This window comes from Pleurodeles waltl, chromosome 4_1 (assembly GCF_031143425.1).
Source record: "Pleurodeles waltl isolate 20211129_DDA chromosome 4_1, aPleWal1.hap1.20221129, whole genome shotgun sequence".
Classification (NCBI taxonomy): Eukaryota; Metazoa; Chordata; class Amphibia; order Caudata; family Salamandridae; genus Pleurodeles; species Pleurodeles waltl.
In genome coordinates, this window is record NC_090442.1 from 711,637,288 (window position 1) to 711,656,641 (window position 19,354).

A 19,354-nucleotide genomic window follows, 5' to 3' on the forward strand; every position below is an offset into this window, starting at 1 on the left:
ACAGATTGTTAATACACTATATAGTTTTATCAGTAAAGCTGCAAGTTAGTTGAGAGGTTTTTGGACATTTCTTGGAAATGTACTGTGTGTAGATGACAATATGCTACCACATCATGGTTTAGTAATATACTTATTAAAATCGAGTGTTTAAACAAATTGAGAAACACTCCTGCCTAATGGCAATGCTGTTAGTAAACTAAAAGAAGTCATGGGTCATGTGTCCCCTACATGTGGGCTAGATTCTTGGGATGCATGCAGCAAACTTTAGTCTACTTAATCAAATAAAGTAGTTTTTTGTACTCCAGAAATACTTGCCTCACATATTTAAAGTTGCAATCCAATGTGAGAATGAAGAAAAAGGTGACTCTGTAAACTATTTGTCTAGGATTATACAATTTCAGACCCATTTACGGGTTCAGTACATTACAATTAGGTCAAGTAGATTATTTAAGTTACTCGACCTGCAGGTGTAGTAAAATTTTTATGATTTTTCGAGGCCTGTTGTTCATGTAGTGTTTCCACTTTACAAAGCAGTACCCTGGAGCACCGTGAAAAATATCTCAAACCTGTCACCATTGAACAAAAACACTAAATCAAATCAAGAATTCTGTACAAAACTGCATCTTTCTTCTTTGTATTGAAACAAAATGTGGTTGCACAAAATACTTAATGCTATCTCCATGGAAACTGTCATCCAGAAAAATAATTTTTCGGGGCAGTCATTCCCTGTCCTTGTTCTAAAGTCCGTAAAACTCACTTGTTCTTTTAACATTTACGCAGATCGCACCTTCTGTAGATATTGTTGATGTGCTTATGCCAAACTTCATTCGCAGGCCTCTTCAGGACTAGGAAGACTGAAGTTCCTTAAATATGCACAAAAGCATACAAAGCACCTCAAAATGAGAATCACCGCCAAATTTAAACTGCGGGGGGGGGGGGTGCTTGGGGAGGACACCGCTCTCCACCAATGTTTCTTAAATCATGACCACCAGGCTAATATAAGCAATATCAACGCCTGGGAATCTATACCTGCCGCACAGTATGCAGCCGGGGTAACTCTACAGACATGCTGGCCAATGTTGTAATCGTCCAGTTCTCAATGACGCTTACAACATGAGGAGTTGGAACAGAGAGGTTCTTCCCCCTGTAGTTTAAAACTGGCAGTGATTCTCACTTTGAGCTGCTTCTTTACTCTGGGAATCCCAGCTGCCAACCTCTTTGGCGATTCACCTAGTGCTACCTCAAGACAAATATTGAAATCGCACCCCAATCGCTACTGGGGCTTTAAATTCCAACAGGCTTTCATTTAAGTCGGCAAGAAGAGAGATGATATCACAGTTCAGGCAATAAAAGCTTGTGCATGTAAACTTATACGCTCATAAAGTCAACTTGACTATGTCTCATCTTCCTGAACAATCCATTTTAAAATCCACAATATTTACACCAATATTATGCCTAATAATGAGTGTGTTGGAAATGTCCCTTTTTGGAGGGTTATCCTCAACCCTTTTGCCTTCCCCCTTCTATTTGTTCTGATTTGTTTTAGCTGGTTTATTGTCCCTGCAAACTTTACCAGTGCTGATCGGTGCTAAAGTGCAAGTGCTTCTTATGTAAATTGTATTGGTGTTTAATTTATCCATGATTGGCATATTTGATTTACTAGTAAGTCCCTAGTAAAGTGCACTAGAGATGCCTAGGTCCATAAGTAGCCTTCTAAACATGGCTCAGACCTGCCACTGCAGAGTCTGTGTGTGCAGTTTTACCCACTTGCCAGGCCTAAAACTACCCTTTTTATACATGTAAGGCACCCCTAAGGCAGGCCCTAGGTATCCCCAAGGGCAGGGTGCAATGTATGTTAAAGGTGGGACATGTACTGGTGTGATGTACATGTCCTAACAGTGAAATACTGACAAATTCGTTTTTCACTGTTGCAAGGCCTAGCTCTCTCATAGGTTAACATGGGGGCTGATCTTAATACCCTTAAAGTACAGTTTCCCTTTGAGAGTAGATAGAAATGTGGAGTTTGGGGTCTCTGATTTCACAATTTAAAAATACACCATGTTGTAAAGTTGGTTTTTAAATTGAAAGTGAGCATTTTCTTGCTTAAACTATTCTGTGCCTCTGCCTGCCTCTGCATTCCACGTCTGGGTCAGACAGACAGTTGGGCTGTTGTGAATTCTCTCTAGACAGTGACACAAAGGGAGCTGGGGTATAGCCTGCATATCATGATGAGTCATCTGAGCTAGAGTGGAGGGAGGAGTGGTCACTTATACCTGAAAGGACTGTCCCTGCCCTCACACAACCTCCTGGTGTGTGTCTGGGGCCTGGCCTGGGCAAGGCAGGATTTTGCAAACATGGAGACTTCCCTTTGAAGTTTGTCACCTTCAAAGGCAGAAAGGAGTATAAGTAGGGGACCTAAAACCCCAGACTTTTAGAATCTTTCTGGAATCAAGAGGAACCTCTGCCAAGGAGAAGAGCTGAAGGAGAAGTACTGCCCCTTTGCTGGGTTGGCCTGCAGATGCTTTTTCTGCCTTAAAAGAGAGCAAAGGGTGAACTTTGCTGTGTATCCTACTTGAGAAAGTTCTCCAACAGCAGTGAGTTGAGCTTGCCTTCGTTAGAAGTCTCAGGGACACCAAAGACTTCAGTTTCCTCGACCTGCAGCACTGTGAACTGTGTGTTCTGTGCTCGAGACAAGAAAAACCACTGCGACGCTGCCAACGACACCGCTGGCCTGCACCGTGACTTGCCGGCGGCGCACAGAGCTGCACTGCCCTGCGTGGCGCCGCAACCCTGGTCTCACCAACGCTGTCATCGTACGATAGCACCGTGTCCTGTGGGCCCTGCACTCCGGCATTGCCTGCTCACACCACAGCCTGGGCATCCCCGACAACGACACTCCTGCTGACACCAGCGCTGCTGCCTGCACCGTGGCCTGTGGACACCGCTCGTGAGGAGCACAAACCCCTGTCCCGCACCGCAGCCACAGTCCACCGATGCCAGCACCATCAACTCCAGTGTCGTCAACAGACGTCCCCGTCTGCACCCTGACCCGTAGACGACGCACGGAGCCATCACGCATCGCTGACTTGGGCCTACCAACGATAGCACTTCAGCAACAATGACGCCACTGCCTGCACCGTGATCTGGTGGCAGCGTACGTCGCACCCCCACGCTTAACACCGCAGCCCTGGTCTCACCGATGCCACTGGACACAGTCACTGAGCCGCTGCCTGCAGCGTGACCTGTGGGCACTGCACATTGCATCGTCCACTTCGCACTGCATCCCCAAAGCCATCCACGCCAGTGCTACTGACTTCATCAGTTTGGAGTTCGATCTGCAACACGTGTGACTTCAAGGGCCCGACGACTCCCGCACTGACTCCGGAACCGACACCGCAAAGCCGTTCTCCAAAGCTCAATGCGAGGATCACAACTCCATGCAAATCCAAAGGTACTGTTTGCTGGTCTTACCGACACCGTAGCTGGCCTGCGACGCTGCAGCAGGCCTGAAATGTTGGTTTTGTTGATCATAACAACGTGATAGCCCCAGGTAGAGCTATCAACTTTAAGGAACTGTATTTTTGAGTTAAATCTTACAAAATTCATATCTTTAGCGCTTATGTTGGCTTTTTATCGTTTTGGTCTGATTTTACACAGATAAATATTGGCAATTTTTCTAAAACTGGTGTGGTGTCCTTCTGTAGTGTTTTCACTGTGTTACTGTGTGTTATGTGCAAATGCTTTACACATTGCTTCTGGGATAAGCCTGACTGCTCGTGCCAAGCCACAGAGGGGGTGAGCAGGGGTTATCTGAGCGGGTATCTCCCTCAGCTTGACTAAAGTGAGGGTCCCTACTTGGACAGGGTGCAAACCGACTGCCAACTAGAGACCCCATTTCTAACAGTGGTTGTCAGCGGTGAGGATAGGACTTGCATTTGCACTTGACCCACAGTGATTGGTGTACACTACCACCATATCGCAGACCACTACGTGTCACATACAGATTTTTGTTTTTGATTTTTTTCTCTTTGACACATTTTTGATCTTGAGTTCAAGTGAACCCCAACTAAATCATGTCTCAGTCAAGAGCATCCACACTTGCATCCCATGATTTGGTTTTGAGGATGATGGGTACCTAAGGTACTTACACCTCATACCAGGTTCAGGTATGCCCTCTTAGTGAAGGGTAGGCACTGTCGAGAAGCCAGGCTCTTTAGGGGTAGCAGTAAATGAGCAGCTAAGGCTTATCTAGGAGACATGCAAAGCTCATGCAATACCACTGTAGTCACACAGCACTTACACATAAGAAAGAAAACACTCAGTTCTACAAAAATAAAAGGTACTTAATTTTTGGAACAAGTAACCACAAAAAACTAGACAGGTAACCCACCTTTAGGAGGTAAGTAATACACTAAATATATACACTAGTAATCAGAAACAGGTACAGAAAAGGTTAGAAAACAGTGTAAATAGCAATAACCAATAGTGACCCTAGGGGGTGCACAAATCATATACTAAAAAAATGGAATGCGAATAAGGTACCCCCACCTAGGTAAGTAAAATGTGTAGAGGGGAGCTGGGAGCACTAGAAACCCACAGAAATAAGTAACACAGTAGCCCCCAGCGACCAGGAATACAGGACTAAAACACTGGATTTTCCCCAAAAGGAGGAAAAGGAGAAAAAGAACACACCCAGACAAGACAGCAAGAAAACCAGCAGTGGATTCCTGAAGAAAGAAGACCTGTGGAGAGAGGGGATCAAGTCCAAGAGTCACAGTGGAATATAGGAGGCATAGAAGCTACTACCCACCCAGCTGTGAATGCAGAAGTTGGTCGACAGTGATAAAGAACAGGTCAGCACGGCAGCTCTGGAGCCACAGAAGAGTTCCTGATGGATGCAGATGAATTCCCACGCTGGAAGGAAGATTGCAGATAGGTGTCGGTGCAGGAGTTCCACCAACAAGCTTTGGCAAAAGCAAACTCCCAGTTAGTGGAAAAGAGGTGCTGCCAGGGAACAGCAAGGCCCAGGAGGACTAAACTCAGGAGGGGGAGTCACAGGGGACCTTCAGCATCTCAGAGAGTCCACAGGAGCAGACAGAGCACCCACAGGAGTCCCACTTCACGGGGACACAGAAGAAGCCCACGCAGCACTACAACAGAGGATCCTACGCCACAGGAGAACGACGCAGGAGGCTGTGCTTTGCAGGATGGTGTGCTGGGGGCTGGAGCTACACTTCGCCTGAAGATACCTAAGAGGAGATGCAAACAAGCCTTGGCAGCTACAAGAGACACAGTGCACGGGGGTACTGTCCTGAGTGGGAAGGCAAGGGCTTACCATCACCAAAGTTGGACAGCTGGCACAGAGGACCAAGAAGACTACTCCAGACCATTCACCCGTGATGCAGCATCCACACAGCTCAAGATGAGGGAAGATCCAAGCAGCCGGTGGTGCTTGCAGTTTCAGGGAAGTGACTCCTTCACTCCAAGGGAGAATCCTTCTTCTTCTTCTTCTGCAGGCTGAAGAGTTGCAGACTTTGGAGGATGCACACGCGGGGAAATGTTGCAAAGCTGGCAGGATACTTGGAAACAAAGTTGCAGAAGAGTCTTCTTTGTTGTAGCAGTGTTTGAAGATTCCTGGAGGGTCTAGTCGTGGTTCCAGTGGCCAGACATCAAAGCAAAGGTTGCAGAGGAGTCCTGCTGGAATCTTGCAAGCCAAATCTAAGGACCAATCCAAAAGGGAGAACCTAAATCGCCCTGGAAGGTGGATTGGTCACCTAACCAGGTAAGCACCTATCAGGAGGGGACTCTGACATCACCTGCCTGGACTGGCTACTCAGATGCTCCCAGAGTTCCCTGCCAAACTTGGAAACAAGATGGCAGAACACAGGGACCCTCAGGGGGAGCTCTGGGCACCATCCCTGGTTTGGTGATGGTCAGGGAAGTGGTTTTTTCCCTTTCTATTGTCCAGTTTCACGCCAGAGCAGGGACTGGTGTCCCTGAACCGGTGTGGACTGGTTTGTACATTGAGGGCCCTTCAAAGCAAACCAGTGGCTTGGGGAGGCTACCCTTCCCAAGCCAGTCACACCTATTTCCAAAGAGAGAGGGTGTTACCTCCCTCTCCCAAATGAAATCCTTTGTTCTGCCTTCCAGGTTTTGATCAGATAAGCAGGAGGACAGAAACCTGTCTGAGGGGGTGACAGCAGCTGGGCTGCCCAGTAAACCCTATAAGACTGGTGGTCACAACGCTGGGGGTCCTCTAAGGAGCACCAAGAGTGCATGGAATCATACTTACAATACTTGCAACCGTATTGGGGTATGATGCTGACCTGTTTGATACCAAACATGCCCAGGTTCAGAGTTACCATTATGTAGCTGGACATAGGTAGTGATCTATGTCCAGTACATGTGTAAAAATGGCATCCCCAAAGTCCAGGAAAATTGATCTGGAGTTTGAAGGGGCACCTCTGCTAGTGCAGGGGTGCCTTCACACACAGGTACCTGCACCCTGCCCTCTGGGCTGAGAGGGCCTACCATAGGGGGTGACTTATAATGACCTGTTTCGCGCAGGCTGCAATTGCAGGCCTGCATAACTCTTTGCATGGGCTCCCTATGGGTGGCAGAATAACTGCTGCAGCCCATAGGGATCCCCTGGAACCCTAATGCCCTGGGTACCTAGGTACCATATACTAGGGACTTACATGGGGGTCCAGTATGCCATTTGTGGGAAGAAAAAGGTACAATTTAGAGGAGAGAGCAAAACTACTGGGGCTCTGGTTAGCAGGATCCCAGTAGACACAGTCATACATACTTACAACAGACAGAAAATGGTGGTAGCCAAGCTAAGAAAGAGGGTACTTTCCTACAAGGAGGATTGGTTGGAAACCTACACCGTGAAGGAACTGAAGGCAGTTTGCAAAAACCTCAAAGTACAGGTCAGAGGTCTCACCAAGAAGGAGGAGCTACAAAGGGTGCTGAAGGCCTGGGTAGCAGCCAGAACTTCCAGTGGGCAGTCTGAGGATCCAATTGAGGAGTCCGTGGACCCAAATTCTAGTGAAGATGTGCTGAGGGTGCAGGAGCTGCTGGGGGGGGGGGGGGAGGTGGGTGTACTCCCTGTGTCAAGCAGCAGTGGTGGATCAAAAGGCCTTACTCCAGAGGACCTGGAGGACAGGAGAAAAGTCTGGAGGCATCAGATAGAAATGGAGAGATTAAAAATGGAGGCTCAGAGGGAGCTGCAAGCCGTGCAGAAGAAGAAGAAGATGCTTTTGGACAATGAGCTCAGAGTAAAGCAGCTGGATCAGATAAGTAGATCCAGCAGCCAGCAATGGTGACAGCAATACATCAGTGCAATCAGACAAAAAGTACACATTCCCAAGAATGTAGGGAGAGAGTAGAAGAAGAGAGATGATATCCAGAGGTGGTCCCTGAAAAGCATTGGGGAGCGGGATTGTGGAACCACTTCACAGAGGAGGGGATGAACACTTTGCTATCTTTGGTTAAGGGGTACAACTCACCTATGCTGACATGAAGGAGGCCCTTCTCACCATGTACGGTCTCACTCCTGACAAGTATAGGGATCAGTTTAGATGGAGTAAGAAAACTGATTCCCAGACCTGGTTAGGATGTGTAGATTATTTTTGCAGAGCACTGGATGGTTGGGTGAATGGCAGTAATGTGACAGATTTTCAGGGCTGTACAACTTAATTGCGTAGGAACTCTTGTGTAGTCTGTGTTTTGCAGAGCTGTGCCAGTACTAGACTGATAGTAAGCTGACTGACCCCAGGAAGCTTGCTATGGAGGCAGGTGGCTGGCTGAATACCAGGGTCCACACGAAGGATTATGTGGGAGACTCAGCTAAGGGTGGGCAGGGTCGCCAACAGAAGAAGGAGTGGGAGGTCAAGGGAGAGACAGACAGGTCCCAGGATAAAGGGGGAGAAAAAGGTTTCCATGTCCCTTGTGACAGGAAGGAGGGCAGTTCTGGTGTGCGGGGGCCCAGGGTACCTCATTTTCAACCCCGGTGCTTTGAGTGTTCCCAGTTAGGACACAAGCAAGGGGACTCTGTCTGTCCAAAGAAAACCCCCACTGGTGGCCCCTCTACAGGGGTGGCCAGTGTGGCCTTAGGGGGAGGTAACCCCCAGGGGCAGGTCATAGACCATGCCATGTTATTCCCTTAGTTGTGAGATAAGCTCAGAGAGTGAGTTGGCGATCCCTGAGGGTGGGAGTCGTCACTTCCACTAGGTGATGGTGAATGAGGTCCAAGTCACTGCTCTGAGGGACATTGGGGCTAGCCATACCATGATGGTGGAAAGGCTTGTCTCTCCAGAGCAGTACACCAGCCAAGTGTGTAGGGTGACACCAGGCCATGGACAGGACTTCTTCTGCACTATGGCCCTGGTATCCCTTAAGTGGGGAGGCAACCCAGAGGAGAGTCATAGCCAGTCCTCAGATGCCCATAGACTGCCTTCTGGGGAATGAGTTGCCCCAGGCGTCAGGGGAAGTGGGAGGGGTGGCCCCAGAGGCGCCCTCACAGTTCAGTTGTCTGGGGGCACCACTCCAAGGCGGAAGATACAGGGCCCCAGAAAGAGAGACAGGAGGAGGGAAAGCCCACCCCCTGTTCATCCTCAGGGAATGGACCAGTCTCCACCCCTGGACTGATGGGAGGTGAAATAGAAAAAGGGTGCAAGTCACTTGGGGTTACTGCCCCCCACTTTTCGAACCACAGAGGCTAGAGACCCTAGGATGGCCTGGGGCCTGGCTCTTGACACTGACAGCTGTCAGTAGCCTCTATTGGTTGCTATCCGTGTTGTAAGAGTTTTCCCTTGGAGGGGCACTGAAGTAAGATCCCAGAGGTGGAAGGGACCACATCACACTGTTGGCCATGGTTGCTACTGGGATGCACCTGTGAGCAAGGTAAGGTTAGGTGCTGCGTAGATGGATTCCTCAGATCAGGGGAATGGTTCCCCCAGGGTTAGTTCAGTGGGCCCTGAGAGTGGTGACTGAGGGATCCACCTGGGTTCAGAGGGCATAGAACTGGCAAGAACCCCTGCAGTAGTGGACAACCGTCCAGGTTCTATCGCCCTCAGCAGGGAAGTCAAGGAAAGTATTGATTGGCCTACCCTGGCTTTAGGCTGGGAGGGTGTTGTGTTGGAAATGGCCCTTTTTTGCAGGGTTATCCCTAAACTTTTTGCCTTCTTTCTCCTATTTTGTCTGATTTGTTTTTGCTGCTTTATTGTCTCTGCGCACTTTATCACTGCTGATCAGTGCTAAATTGCAAGTGCTCCCTATGTAAATTGTATTGGTGATTGGTTTCTCCATGATTGGCATATTTGATTTACTAGTAAGTCCCTAGTAAAGTGCACTAGAGATGCCTAGGGCCTGTAAATCAAATGCTACTAGTGGGCCTGCAGCACTGATTGTACCACTCACATAAGTAGCCCTCTAAACATGACTCACACCTGCCACTGCAGTGTCTGTGTGTGCAGTTTTAAACTGCCAATTCAACCTGGCAAGTGTACTTACTTGCCAGGCCCAAACCTTCCCTTTTTATACATGTAAGGCACCCCTAAGGTAGGCCTCAGGTAGCCCCAAGGGCAGGGTGCAGTGTATGTTCAAGGTGGGACATATACTGGCGTGATATACATGTCCTAACAGTGAAATACTAACAGATTTGTTTTGCAAGGTCCATCTCTCTTATAGATTAACATGGGGGCTGCACTTAATATCTTAAAGTGCAGTATCCCTTTCAGAGCATATAGAAATATGGAGTTTGAGGCCTCAGAACTCGCAATTAAAAAATACACCTTTTGGTAAAATTGGTTTTTAAATTGTCAGTTTGAAACTGCCACTTTTAGTAGTTCTGGCTGGACTGTTCCCATGAGGAACAGGGTCATGACTGATTTGCATATGGCTGGGTCCAAACTGGGGTGGCGTGGGGAGGAAAACAAAACAATGGATTATACCCAGATCTTTGTGACTGGAGGTGAATGTTTGCATTGTTAAGAATTAAGTCCATCATCTGTTCTTTTTGCACTTTTAGAAAGTGGGCATTTTCTTGCTTAAATCGTTTTGTGCCTCGGCCTACTTGTATATTCCATGTCTGGGTCAGACTGTCCGTTGAGCTGTTGCAGATTCCCTCTAGAAAGTGACACAAAGGGATCTGGGGTGGAGTCTGCCTATCCTGATGAGCCATTTGAACTAGAGTGGAGGGAAGAGCGGTCACTTACACTGGAAAGGACTGTGCCTGCCCTCACACAGAACAGTCTCCAACCCCCTGGTGTGTGTCTGGTGCCTGGCATGGGCAACGCAGGATCTTGCAAACAAGAGAGACTTCCCTTTGAAGTTTGCCATCCTTCAAAAGTAGAAAGGGGTATAAGTAGTGGATCCAAAACCCCAGACTTTTTTAATCTTTCTGGATTCAAGAGGAACCTCTGGCAAGGAGAAGAGCTGGAGGAGGAGTACTGCCCCTTTGCTGTGTTGGCCTGCAGTCGCTGTTTCTGCCTTAAAAGAGAGCAAAGGGTGAACTTTGCTTTATATCCTGCATGAGAAAGTTCTCCAAGGGCTTGCCTCCAGTTGGAAGTCTCAGGGACACCAAAGACTTCAGTTTCCTCGACCTGCAGCACTGGAAACTGTGTGTTCTGTGCTGTGAGAGAGAACAAAACACTGCAACGCCGTCAACAACGACACTGGCCTGCACTGTGACCTGCTGACGCAGCACGGAGCCACACTGCCCCACTTTGTACCACGACCCTGGTCTCACGAATGCCGTCATCAGACGGCTTCACCAAGCCGCTACTCTGACCACAAACTGTGGACCCTGCACTCCAGCATCGCCTGCTCATACTTCAGCTCTGGGCATCCCCACCGCCACTCCTGCTGACACCCGCGCCGCTGTCTGCACCGTGGCACCACCACGCTTCTTACCTCAGCCCTGTTCTCACCAACACAGCTGGATGCCATCACCGAACTGCTGCCTGCAGCGTGACCTGTGGCATCGTCCCACTTCGCACCGCATCCCTGATGCCATCCACACCAGCACTACTGACTTCATCAGGCTGGAGTTCAATCCGCAATGCGTTTGACTTAAAGGGCACGACGACTCCCGCACCAACTCCAGAACCGACACCCTGCAAATCCAGAGGTACTGTTTGTGGATCTTCCCAACACCATAACCGGGCCGAGACGCCATGGCTGGCCTGAACTGTTGGTTTTGTTGATCACGATGCCGTGATAGCCCCAGGTGGAGCTATCGACTTCAAGGAACTGTATTTTTAAGTTAAATCTTACAAAATTCATATTTTTAGCACTGTGTGTTGGATTTTTATCGTTTGGTCTTGTTTTACAAAGATAAATATTGTCTATTTTTCTAAAACTGGTGTTGTGCCCTTTTGTGGTGTTTTCACTGTGCTACTGTGTGTTATTTGCATATGCTACACGCATTGCTTCTGAGATAAGCCTGACTGTTCATGCCACGCTTCCAAGGGAGTGAGCAGGGGTTATCTGAGCGGGTATCTCCCTTATCCTGACTAGAGTGAGGGTCCCTACTTGGACAGGGTGCAGACCGACTGCCAACTAGAGACCCCATTTCAAACAGAGTGCTACACCCTTGGAAAACAGGGTTTGTTTAGAACAGACTACCTGATGAACTAATGCCTGACCACGAAAGAGACCCTTACACTCTGATGCTGTCAAATGTGTCTCCTGGAGAATTATATTCTGGGCAGGTCTCTCTTGAAAATACTGACTATTCAACATTTGTCTTCTTCTAGACCACTGACACCCTGCGTCAATATCCTCATCTCCTTAACTACTGTCCCCATTTTTCCTAGTCTCCACCCACTCACTGATTAAACTGCTGTTTCTTACACTGAAGAAAGAAAAACAACTGATAAAAAAGGAAGAGAAGGTTGGATTTAAAATACCTAAGATGGCTACAAGGACATTTTTGCCAGTTTGTATTTTATTCCCCCATTATGCTTCCTACCCAGAGCCCTCCTGTAAGGAAATCCCCGGCTATTAGTTGTGGCATATTCCTCTATGGCAATTCAGGATATTATAACCACTGATAACTACCATGCCTAGCCCAGCATCCCACACTAAAACAACAGCAAGAAAGGACAGAAGGGAAAGGATAGGCTAACTACAAACAAAACATAGTGGTGCACAGGGTCAAACAGTGCATTCTTCAACCGTAGGACAAGCAATGTATTTTTGTGATGAGATCATCAGACTGCTCGGCTCGCCTAATGGTATGCATCTCGTTGTTCCAAACTACTCGGAGCACGGCCGGGACCTTAACTGGGCCTTGGGTCCTAACAACAACTCCTCGATCCTCTGTCTCATCTCCCACTGCCTCTGTTCGGTGACCATAAAAATGTTTGATCTGATGGCGTATGAAGAACCATCCCCGGCCAACTCCCCTTGTCTCAAAACCAGATTCAAAATTTGTTCCTTTGTGCTGTATGACAAAAAAATGTAAAGTATCTTCCTGGGTTTTCACTTAGGAGATTGATCACAAAACCTTTCAGGTCTCTCGACATTGTTTCCTCTGGGACAATAAGAACATTAAGTTATTTCTTAGAGAGATTTTCCAGTTTTTCCAATTCATCTTGCAGATTATGTGACATGCATGCCTTCATTGAGTGGAATTTCTCTTTACCGCTTAATCTAGCTTCTCCAAATTCGCCCCAGGCAGCTTTGTCCCCTCACAGACACCATCCAGCTTTGCCTCCAAGGTGTGACAAACTCCCTGAATGCCTTCTTGATATGGTTAAGAGATTATGAATTCCCTCTGCTTTTCCTGATGAAGATCCGAAAGAACCTGTTTGACTGTGTTTCAGACCACTGTGGCATTAACCTGGGCAGAAAAAGTTATTTCCATCTGCTTGGGCGATGATTCTGTCTAGTCTAGAGGGCATTCCATTTCTGCTAGACCACTTAAGAGCCGGTATGTATTCTCCAGTGTAACTCCGAATGACACCTCAGAGCTACACACCTTGAAGCTGCAACCCTCTCCCTGTATGACAGTCATGGGGGCTGAGGAAGGGACAGTATAAAAAGTTCGGGTGGCTCAGAGCATAGGAGTTTCATGCTTCCCGGCTACCAGGTAGATGTATGAAAATTGAATTACTCTGGAGCTGTACAGCGGGCAAACACCATCTGAGGATTTCTCTAGTGGTGATCTCCCTGGACAGAGCCAGCACAAGCACAGGCAAGCTGAGGATGCTGGGACCAACACGCCTGGAGGAGGCATTGAGAATTTCATCGCCCCCACCCACACAACTCTGTGGTCTTACCTGAAGGTGTAAAGGGAAAGGGGTGGCAGAGGCTAGAGTGAAAGAGCAAGTACAGGTGTGGGGGGATACAGTTTTATGGGAACAGCAGGTGCTACAGCTGAGATCCATGGCATAGGTACATGCAGTACACACAGTAGTCTGAGAGGGAACCAATTGAATCCCTGAGTAGTGGGGGCACTGCAGGGCACAAGTAGGAAAGGCTTGGCTATCACCCGATTAATGCAGCTTTGAGGGGGTCCCAGTCCTTTAGGCCAGGAAAGCGTCAATAAGCCCCATCTCTATCGTGCAGTGCAAGAGGACTGTGGCAGCGAGAGAGTTGAACGAGGGCCCGGATGGACCAGAGGCAGGAAACAACATCAGTCAACTGCATCAGACTATTCTCCATTAAAATCTAAAGTTACTCCCTCATTCAAGTCTTTTTTGTTTTTTAAATCATGTCACTCAAGGGTATTCTGTAACTGACTCATTTTAAGAGTAGCATGGATGCTAGTTGCACCTCCCAATCTGCCTCATTGTTATGATCTTGCAAGTCAGCATCATAAAGGCAGTAAAAGCAAACATGCACTTTTGTGTATTACGGGTTAAACAATGATTATAGCAGACATTGTGAGAAAAAATTACTTTGCTGTGCTTAAAGTAAGCAGAAAAAAACAATGACATCAATATATTATCTGGGGACAGGCTGATTTTACCATGCAAGCAGTAACGGATATAGCACACTGTGAGAAAAAATAAAACATAAAACTTTGCTGTACTTAAAGTAAGCGGAAAAAACAATGACATCAATATATTATCTGGGGCCAGGCTGATTGTTTTTTTTTAGTACAGGTATCTAACAGGGTGCAACTCCATAAGCAACCTCTCTCTCCATCCCAGTGCACATTATAACTGTTCCCTCAAACCACCCTGAGGAAAATGGCAACTCTCAAATCTACTCTATCTTAATATTAATGCTGGTGTTAATCACTACAAAGAAGGTACATTTTCAAGCACATACCATTTATTGAAGAACCAGTTGTAAGACAAGTTATTCTTGATGAAGGAAAAAGAAACAGAGCATGGAGATTTATAGGTCCATCCGTGCCCAGGTCTGTAAAGATTAAAACACGGGTCATTTTTAAAGTTCACAAAATATTACAATACCACTTTTACATTTGTCATAGGCTCTACCTTGGTTGGGTTTCAAAACTGTCGATGTTATCAAAATCAGAAACCCCTGATCCCGTAGGAATTTGACGATGGCCTATAAAAAATAGAACAGAAATGTAACGGGTTTTGCAGCTACACATATTACTTTCAAAATATATTACAAAAAGAAAAACAGTGAATGTGCAAATTCTTGGGTGACGAAGCTATGCAAAAATGTAGGCCATTTGAAAGCTTTTGCACTTGTTCGTTAGGTCATTTGAAAAGGAAATGCTATTAACCATTTGCCAGTCATCGACTCCTCACCTATACACGTCGCGGTATCAAATGGTTCTTAAACTTAATGAATCTCTCAAGCAATGTTGAAATCCATACCTTATCAGACAAGTCTACTTTCCCATTTTAATAATATTGATCAACTTTATTGACAGTTAATTAAAACCATATAAATTAATAGGCAAAGGTAGAAAATAGTTCTAACAATGTGATAAAATGTTAAAATTGAGTCTACTTCTTGCCAAGCAAAATCGCAGAAACAAAGACTTTCTAAAACAAAGGCATTCACAATAAGCAGGTATGAAAAGGCCTAGAGGGTAAACTGGAAGAATTCTTTCCAGGTCACTAACAGTAAAATGTCAGTAGAAAGAGTGCAGAGTCAATTCCTTCACTGAATCATGCCCTACTCTGGTTCACTCTTTCTGTTTTTTCAGAGACATACACCAGGAAGGGAAATGTCCTAGGAATGAAAATGCTAAATATACGAGGTTCTGGGATTTTAAAATAAAGCCCTTCTTATGTATTATTAATACATATTCTGGTGTTTTTGTTTGAAGTCAAATAAGTTTGCAAAGGAATAGAATGAAAGGAAGCTATGTTAGTAGTCCCATTATTTCAATACTTCAGGGCAAGTTTTATTTCACCCACCCTTCTTTGGCCTGTCTTGAAATCCTCATTCTCTGGAGGGAATTTGTCTTTGCAGGTGAAAATAGAATGGAATGTAACTGTCAAGAGGTTATACAGGCAGGCTTGGGCTGCACGGCTGATAATCTAGTCACTCCCTCCTGCACTTACTCCCCATTTACCCCAAGCAGCGAGCAGCCAGACATCAATTAATCTGTTAAGGGGTATGATACGACAAGAGTACACTATAGCAGATTGACCACTACTCCTGCCATTGGTCGTTTACATACACACCATTTCATCTACAGCACTAACAATCAGTTTGCCATAATGTCACTGATGGGGCTAGCCTTTCGATCGCTGTACTGCTACAGTCCCTTTCACTGTGAAGCCCTTTACGATCTGGCATGCTTATCTTCCTGATTTCCCATTTAACAATGGCAATATTGTTTTCTTTTCCCTATTTACTAAGTAACATCTTTTTTCCAAAATATCTTTTTCAAGAAATTACTTCTTTAAACATTTTTTTTTTACAATACCCTTGTTTTTCTGTAGTGTATTATTTTCACCAAAATATCTTTCCCTCAATTTGAACCTTCGCTTACCTTTCCCCATCTACCTTTTAAAACTTGCATTATGGTTGTATCTATTTCTAGTCACATACACATATATACCAATAATGGAAACTGTCTAGAGCTATCTCACTATAGGTCACACTTGCCAGTGAGTGTTGGATGCTGGGTGAGCTGCAGACAACGGAGGATGGCTAATGGCAGGAGGCACTCAACAAATGCTGTAATTTGTGCTGCCCACCCATGTACAAACTACCAATTTTCCAACAGCACAGAAATTACAAAATTAAAAAAAAATATCAAGAAGACGTGTTGTGTGCACTTGCATCCATAACTGGCAAATCTGAGTGTTTTTTATGTTTAAACCACAGCCATAACTGACTTTCCATCTTTATTTTTTCAGTGGAAAATACATGTCAATACTTTAGGTGCAGGAATTGACCGTCATTTTCTGAACGATTAGATCATGGTTTGCAACTTTTGCATTGGGAAAAAAATTACAAATGATATTATTCTTTTCGAAGTATATTTGCACATTCTTTTATATAGGGGGTGTCATCTGGTTATAATACAAATAACTGAAAAGATGAATGAATTAATGAACGCATGACTGACTGATGGATATTTATATAGTGCACGGCTACTCCCAGAGTGTCCCGGTGCTTTGGCATGAGAGGCTGAACGGACGTGGAGCCTGAACCAGTGTCCCCTATCTCCTAGCTACTAAAGTATGTTTTAATGCTTTTTTAAAACATCCTTCCTCAGCCATTACTCTCAGCTGTCTCAGAAGCTGGCTCCACAGACCCGCGGCCAAGACCATAAAGGAAAACCCCCCTCTACATTGTTTATTAAAGCAGGGGACTGTTAACAGGCCAGCCTGACTGGAAAACAGCATTCTCCCAGGACTGTAGGCCTTGATCCTTTCATTCAGCTAAGAAGGGTCGTAGAGGGCTTGATGCGTCAGAGTTAACGCCCTGAACATTATTCGCTTACGCACCGTAACCAATGAAGCCTCCTGTGAAAAAGCGATAAAGAAGCATGCTTTGGGAGCTTATACTGTAAGAAAACCGCCATGTTTTCACTACCTGTAGGTGCTGGATTAGATATTCTGGAATGCCCGGGTAAAGGACACTGACATTGTCCAGCCATAATAGTATCAATATCCTAACCACTGTGACCTGTGTCTCCCATGGGTTCAAATGCAGAAATATTCAAAGCAGGTGAAGAACCCAAATGCAGGATTTCACCACCGATGAGACCTGGCATTAAAGGATAATTCTGAGTCGGACAATACACACAGGTTCCATGCCACCTCTGTAGGGGGTGGCAGAGGTGGAACGTTGTTCAGCCAGGCCTCTAGCCATCTCAGAGATGGATTTTAGCGCAAACAACGGAACCTCGGTCTTATGTGGGTTACACTGAAGTTTGTTCTTTCTAAGCAACTCAAGAAGTGCTTTTAAAGCAGCGAGCAAAGGTTTCTTTGACGGTGGCCGAGTCTCCTTCGTAGGTTAATAGGAGCTGTGTCCTATTGTCCACATAGTAAATTATCCTAATACCGAATAGTTCCTCCAAATACGCCAAAGAAGGCAGGTAAATGTTAAAAAGGGTGAGGCTCAGTGCAGAACCCTGAGACACCCCCAATGTCAGATGACTTTGGAAGGGTATGGTTTCATTCAAACAACCTGCTCTCTGTCCTCCAGGAATGAATCCACCCCTCTGAGGGCAGTATCCGCCACACCCAGATGTTCCAGCCTTTTTAATAAGATACTGTGGTCCACAGTATCAAATGCTGCAGATACACCAAACAGCACCAAGGCCACATTAAGATCAGCATCTAGATTCAGCTTAACCCCTTCAGCAATTTCTAGCAATGCTGTCTCGGTACTGTGTCAAGTGCGGAAGCCGAACTGGGATGGGTGTAGGAGTTTATTGTTGGCAAGACAAGTATTGATCTGGTTGTTTATGCATTGTTCCAAAATCTGCAGGCAATAGTTTAACAGGTTGCAAATTAGCTGAAATTTCTGGGACTGCACTGGCCTTTTTCAGGAGATGTACAACATTAGCTCTTTTCCTGGGCTTAGTGATAATTCCTGACTGAATACAGCTCATAATATGTTGGAGGAATGTTGTCCGAGACAGCCACCAAAATATGCCGGGGGAATGGATCCTCAGGTGATCCAGATTTGCATCTTCAGATCATCTACCGTAGGAGATAATGATAGTGTCAATTTAGTACCTGCTGGCAGCCCTAAAAATTCACCAGACAGATGCATGGGCATTGAAATTCTCCATATTGGCCTGGATTTAAAGAGTCTTGACCTCAAATAAGTAATTTAATCTACTGCACATATCTTGATCAGACACTGTGAGGAGGGGTGTTTAGCTTTGGAGTAAAAAAAAAAAAAAAACAACAACAGACAATCTTAAGATTTCCCTTTTGTCATTGAACAGCTTCTCTACTTCGAGGAGTGTAAAAAAAAAGCTTTGTGAATTTTCCCATGGTACACATTGAGGGCCTTTTTGTAACAGATTATGGCCTTTTTGTAACAGATTTGATCCTCTTCTAGGTAATAACGACCCCACAGTCTCTCAAGCTGTTTACAAGCCACTCTCTCCCAAGCCAATTCCTGGGTGAACCATCGGGCTCAGAGTACTTTATGTCCCTTCCTAGTGGACCTTATAGGTACTATTGAATCAGCCAATTTCAGGAGCCAATCTGATGTTGTTCTATCACAGTCATTAACTCTACCTGAAAGTGAGGGTCTTGACTCATCTAGGGCATTTTTTAGATCAGTGAGTGAGGACTTATACCAAGATCTAATATTTTGAATAAGAAAAAAAGGTAAATGGTGGTCCCTCTAACTGATTTGCTCACCAATGGAAATATAAGTTTGTGTGAGGGTCAATTAATCACAGCACTGGCAATTTGTCTTGTACACCATTTGTCGGGCCTAGCCTTGTTGACTGTTATGGGCCCAACCCCTTCTTCTTGGTTTAGAGCTAAAACAGCAATTTCCAAGCCTGGTGGGCATTATCACTTCACTGTGATGTCCTTTGGTATGAAAAGTGCACCTGCCACATTCCAGAGGTTGGTGAATCAAGTTCTGGCAGGCCTAGAAGACTTTAGTGCAGCATATCTAGATTTTACTCCTGTCTTTAGCTCTGCCTGGGAGGAACACCTGGTTCACCTCAGGAATGTACCTGACCCCTTGAAAAAGGCAGGCCTCACTATCAAGCCTACCAAATGGCAGACAGGGAAGAGCGAAGTGGTTTACCTGGGCCACCTTTTAGGTGGAGGCCAAGTTCAACCTTTACCGAGCAAAATCCAACCCATTAAGGATTGGGCTGCTCCAACTATGCAGGCTCAGGTCAGAGCTTTTCTGGGCCTGGCTGGGTATTGTAGGAGATTTGTAGAAGGGTATGGCTCCATTGTGACCCTCTTGAATA

At 45.9% G+C, this 19,354-nt stretch overlaps 1 protein-coding gene across 3 annotated transcripts in view; it reads right to left on the reverse strand.

The window, feature by feature from the left end:
• The window catches only part of TASOR2 (transcription activation suppressor family member 2), a 759,889-nt gene that overhangs the window by 591,416 nt on the left and 149,119 nt on the right, over positions 1–19,354 (reverse strand). For all 3 annotated transcript variants that reach the window (XM_069229296.1, XM_069229295.1, XM_069229294.1), the window contains exons 12-13: positions 14,460–14,532; positions 14,287–14,379 (exon numbers count right to left, since the gene is read on the reverse strand). In XM_069229296.1, coding sequence (XP_069085397.1) covers positions 14,287–14,379; positions 14,460–14,532 — 166 coding nt within the window. The remainder of the gene's footprint in view (positions 1–14,286; positions 14,380–14,459; positions 14,533–19,354) is intronic.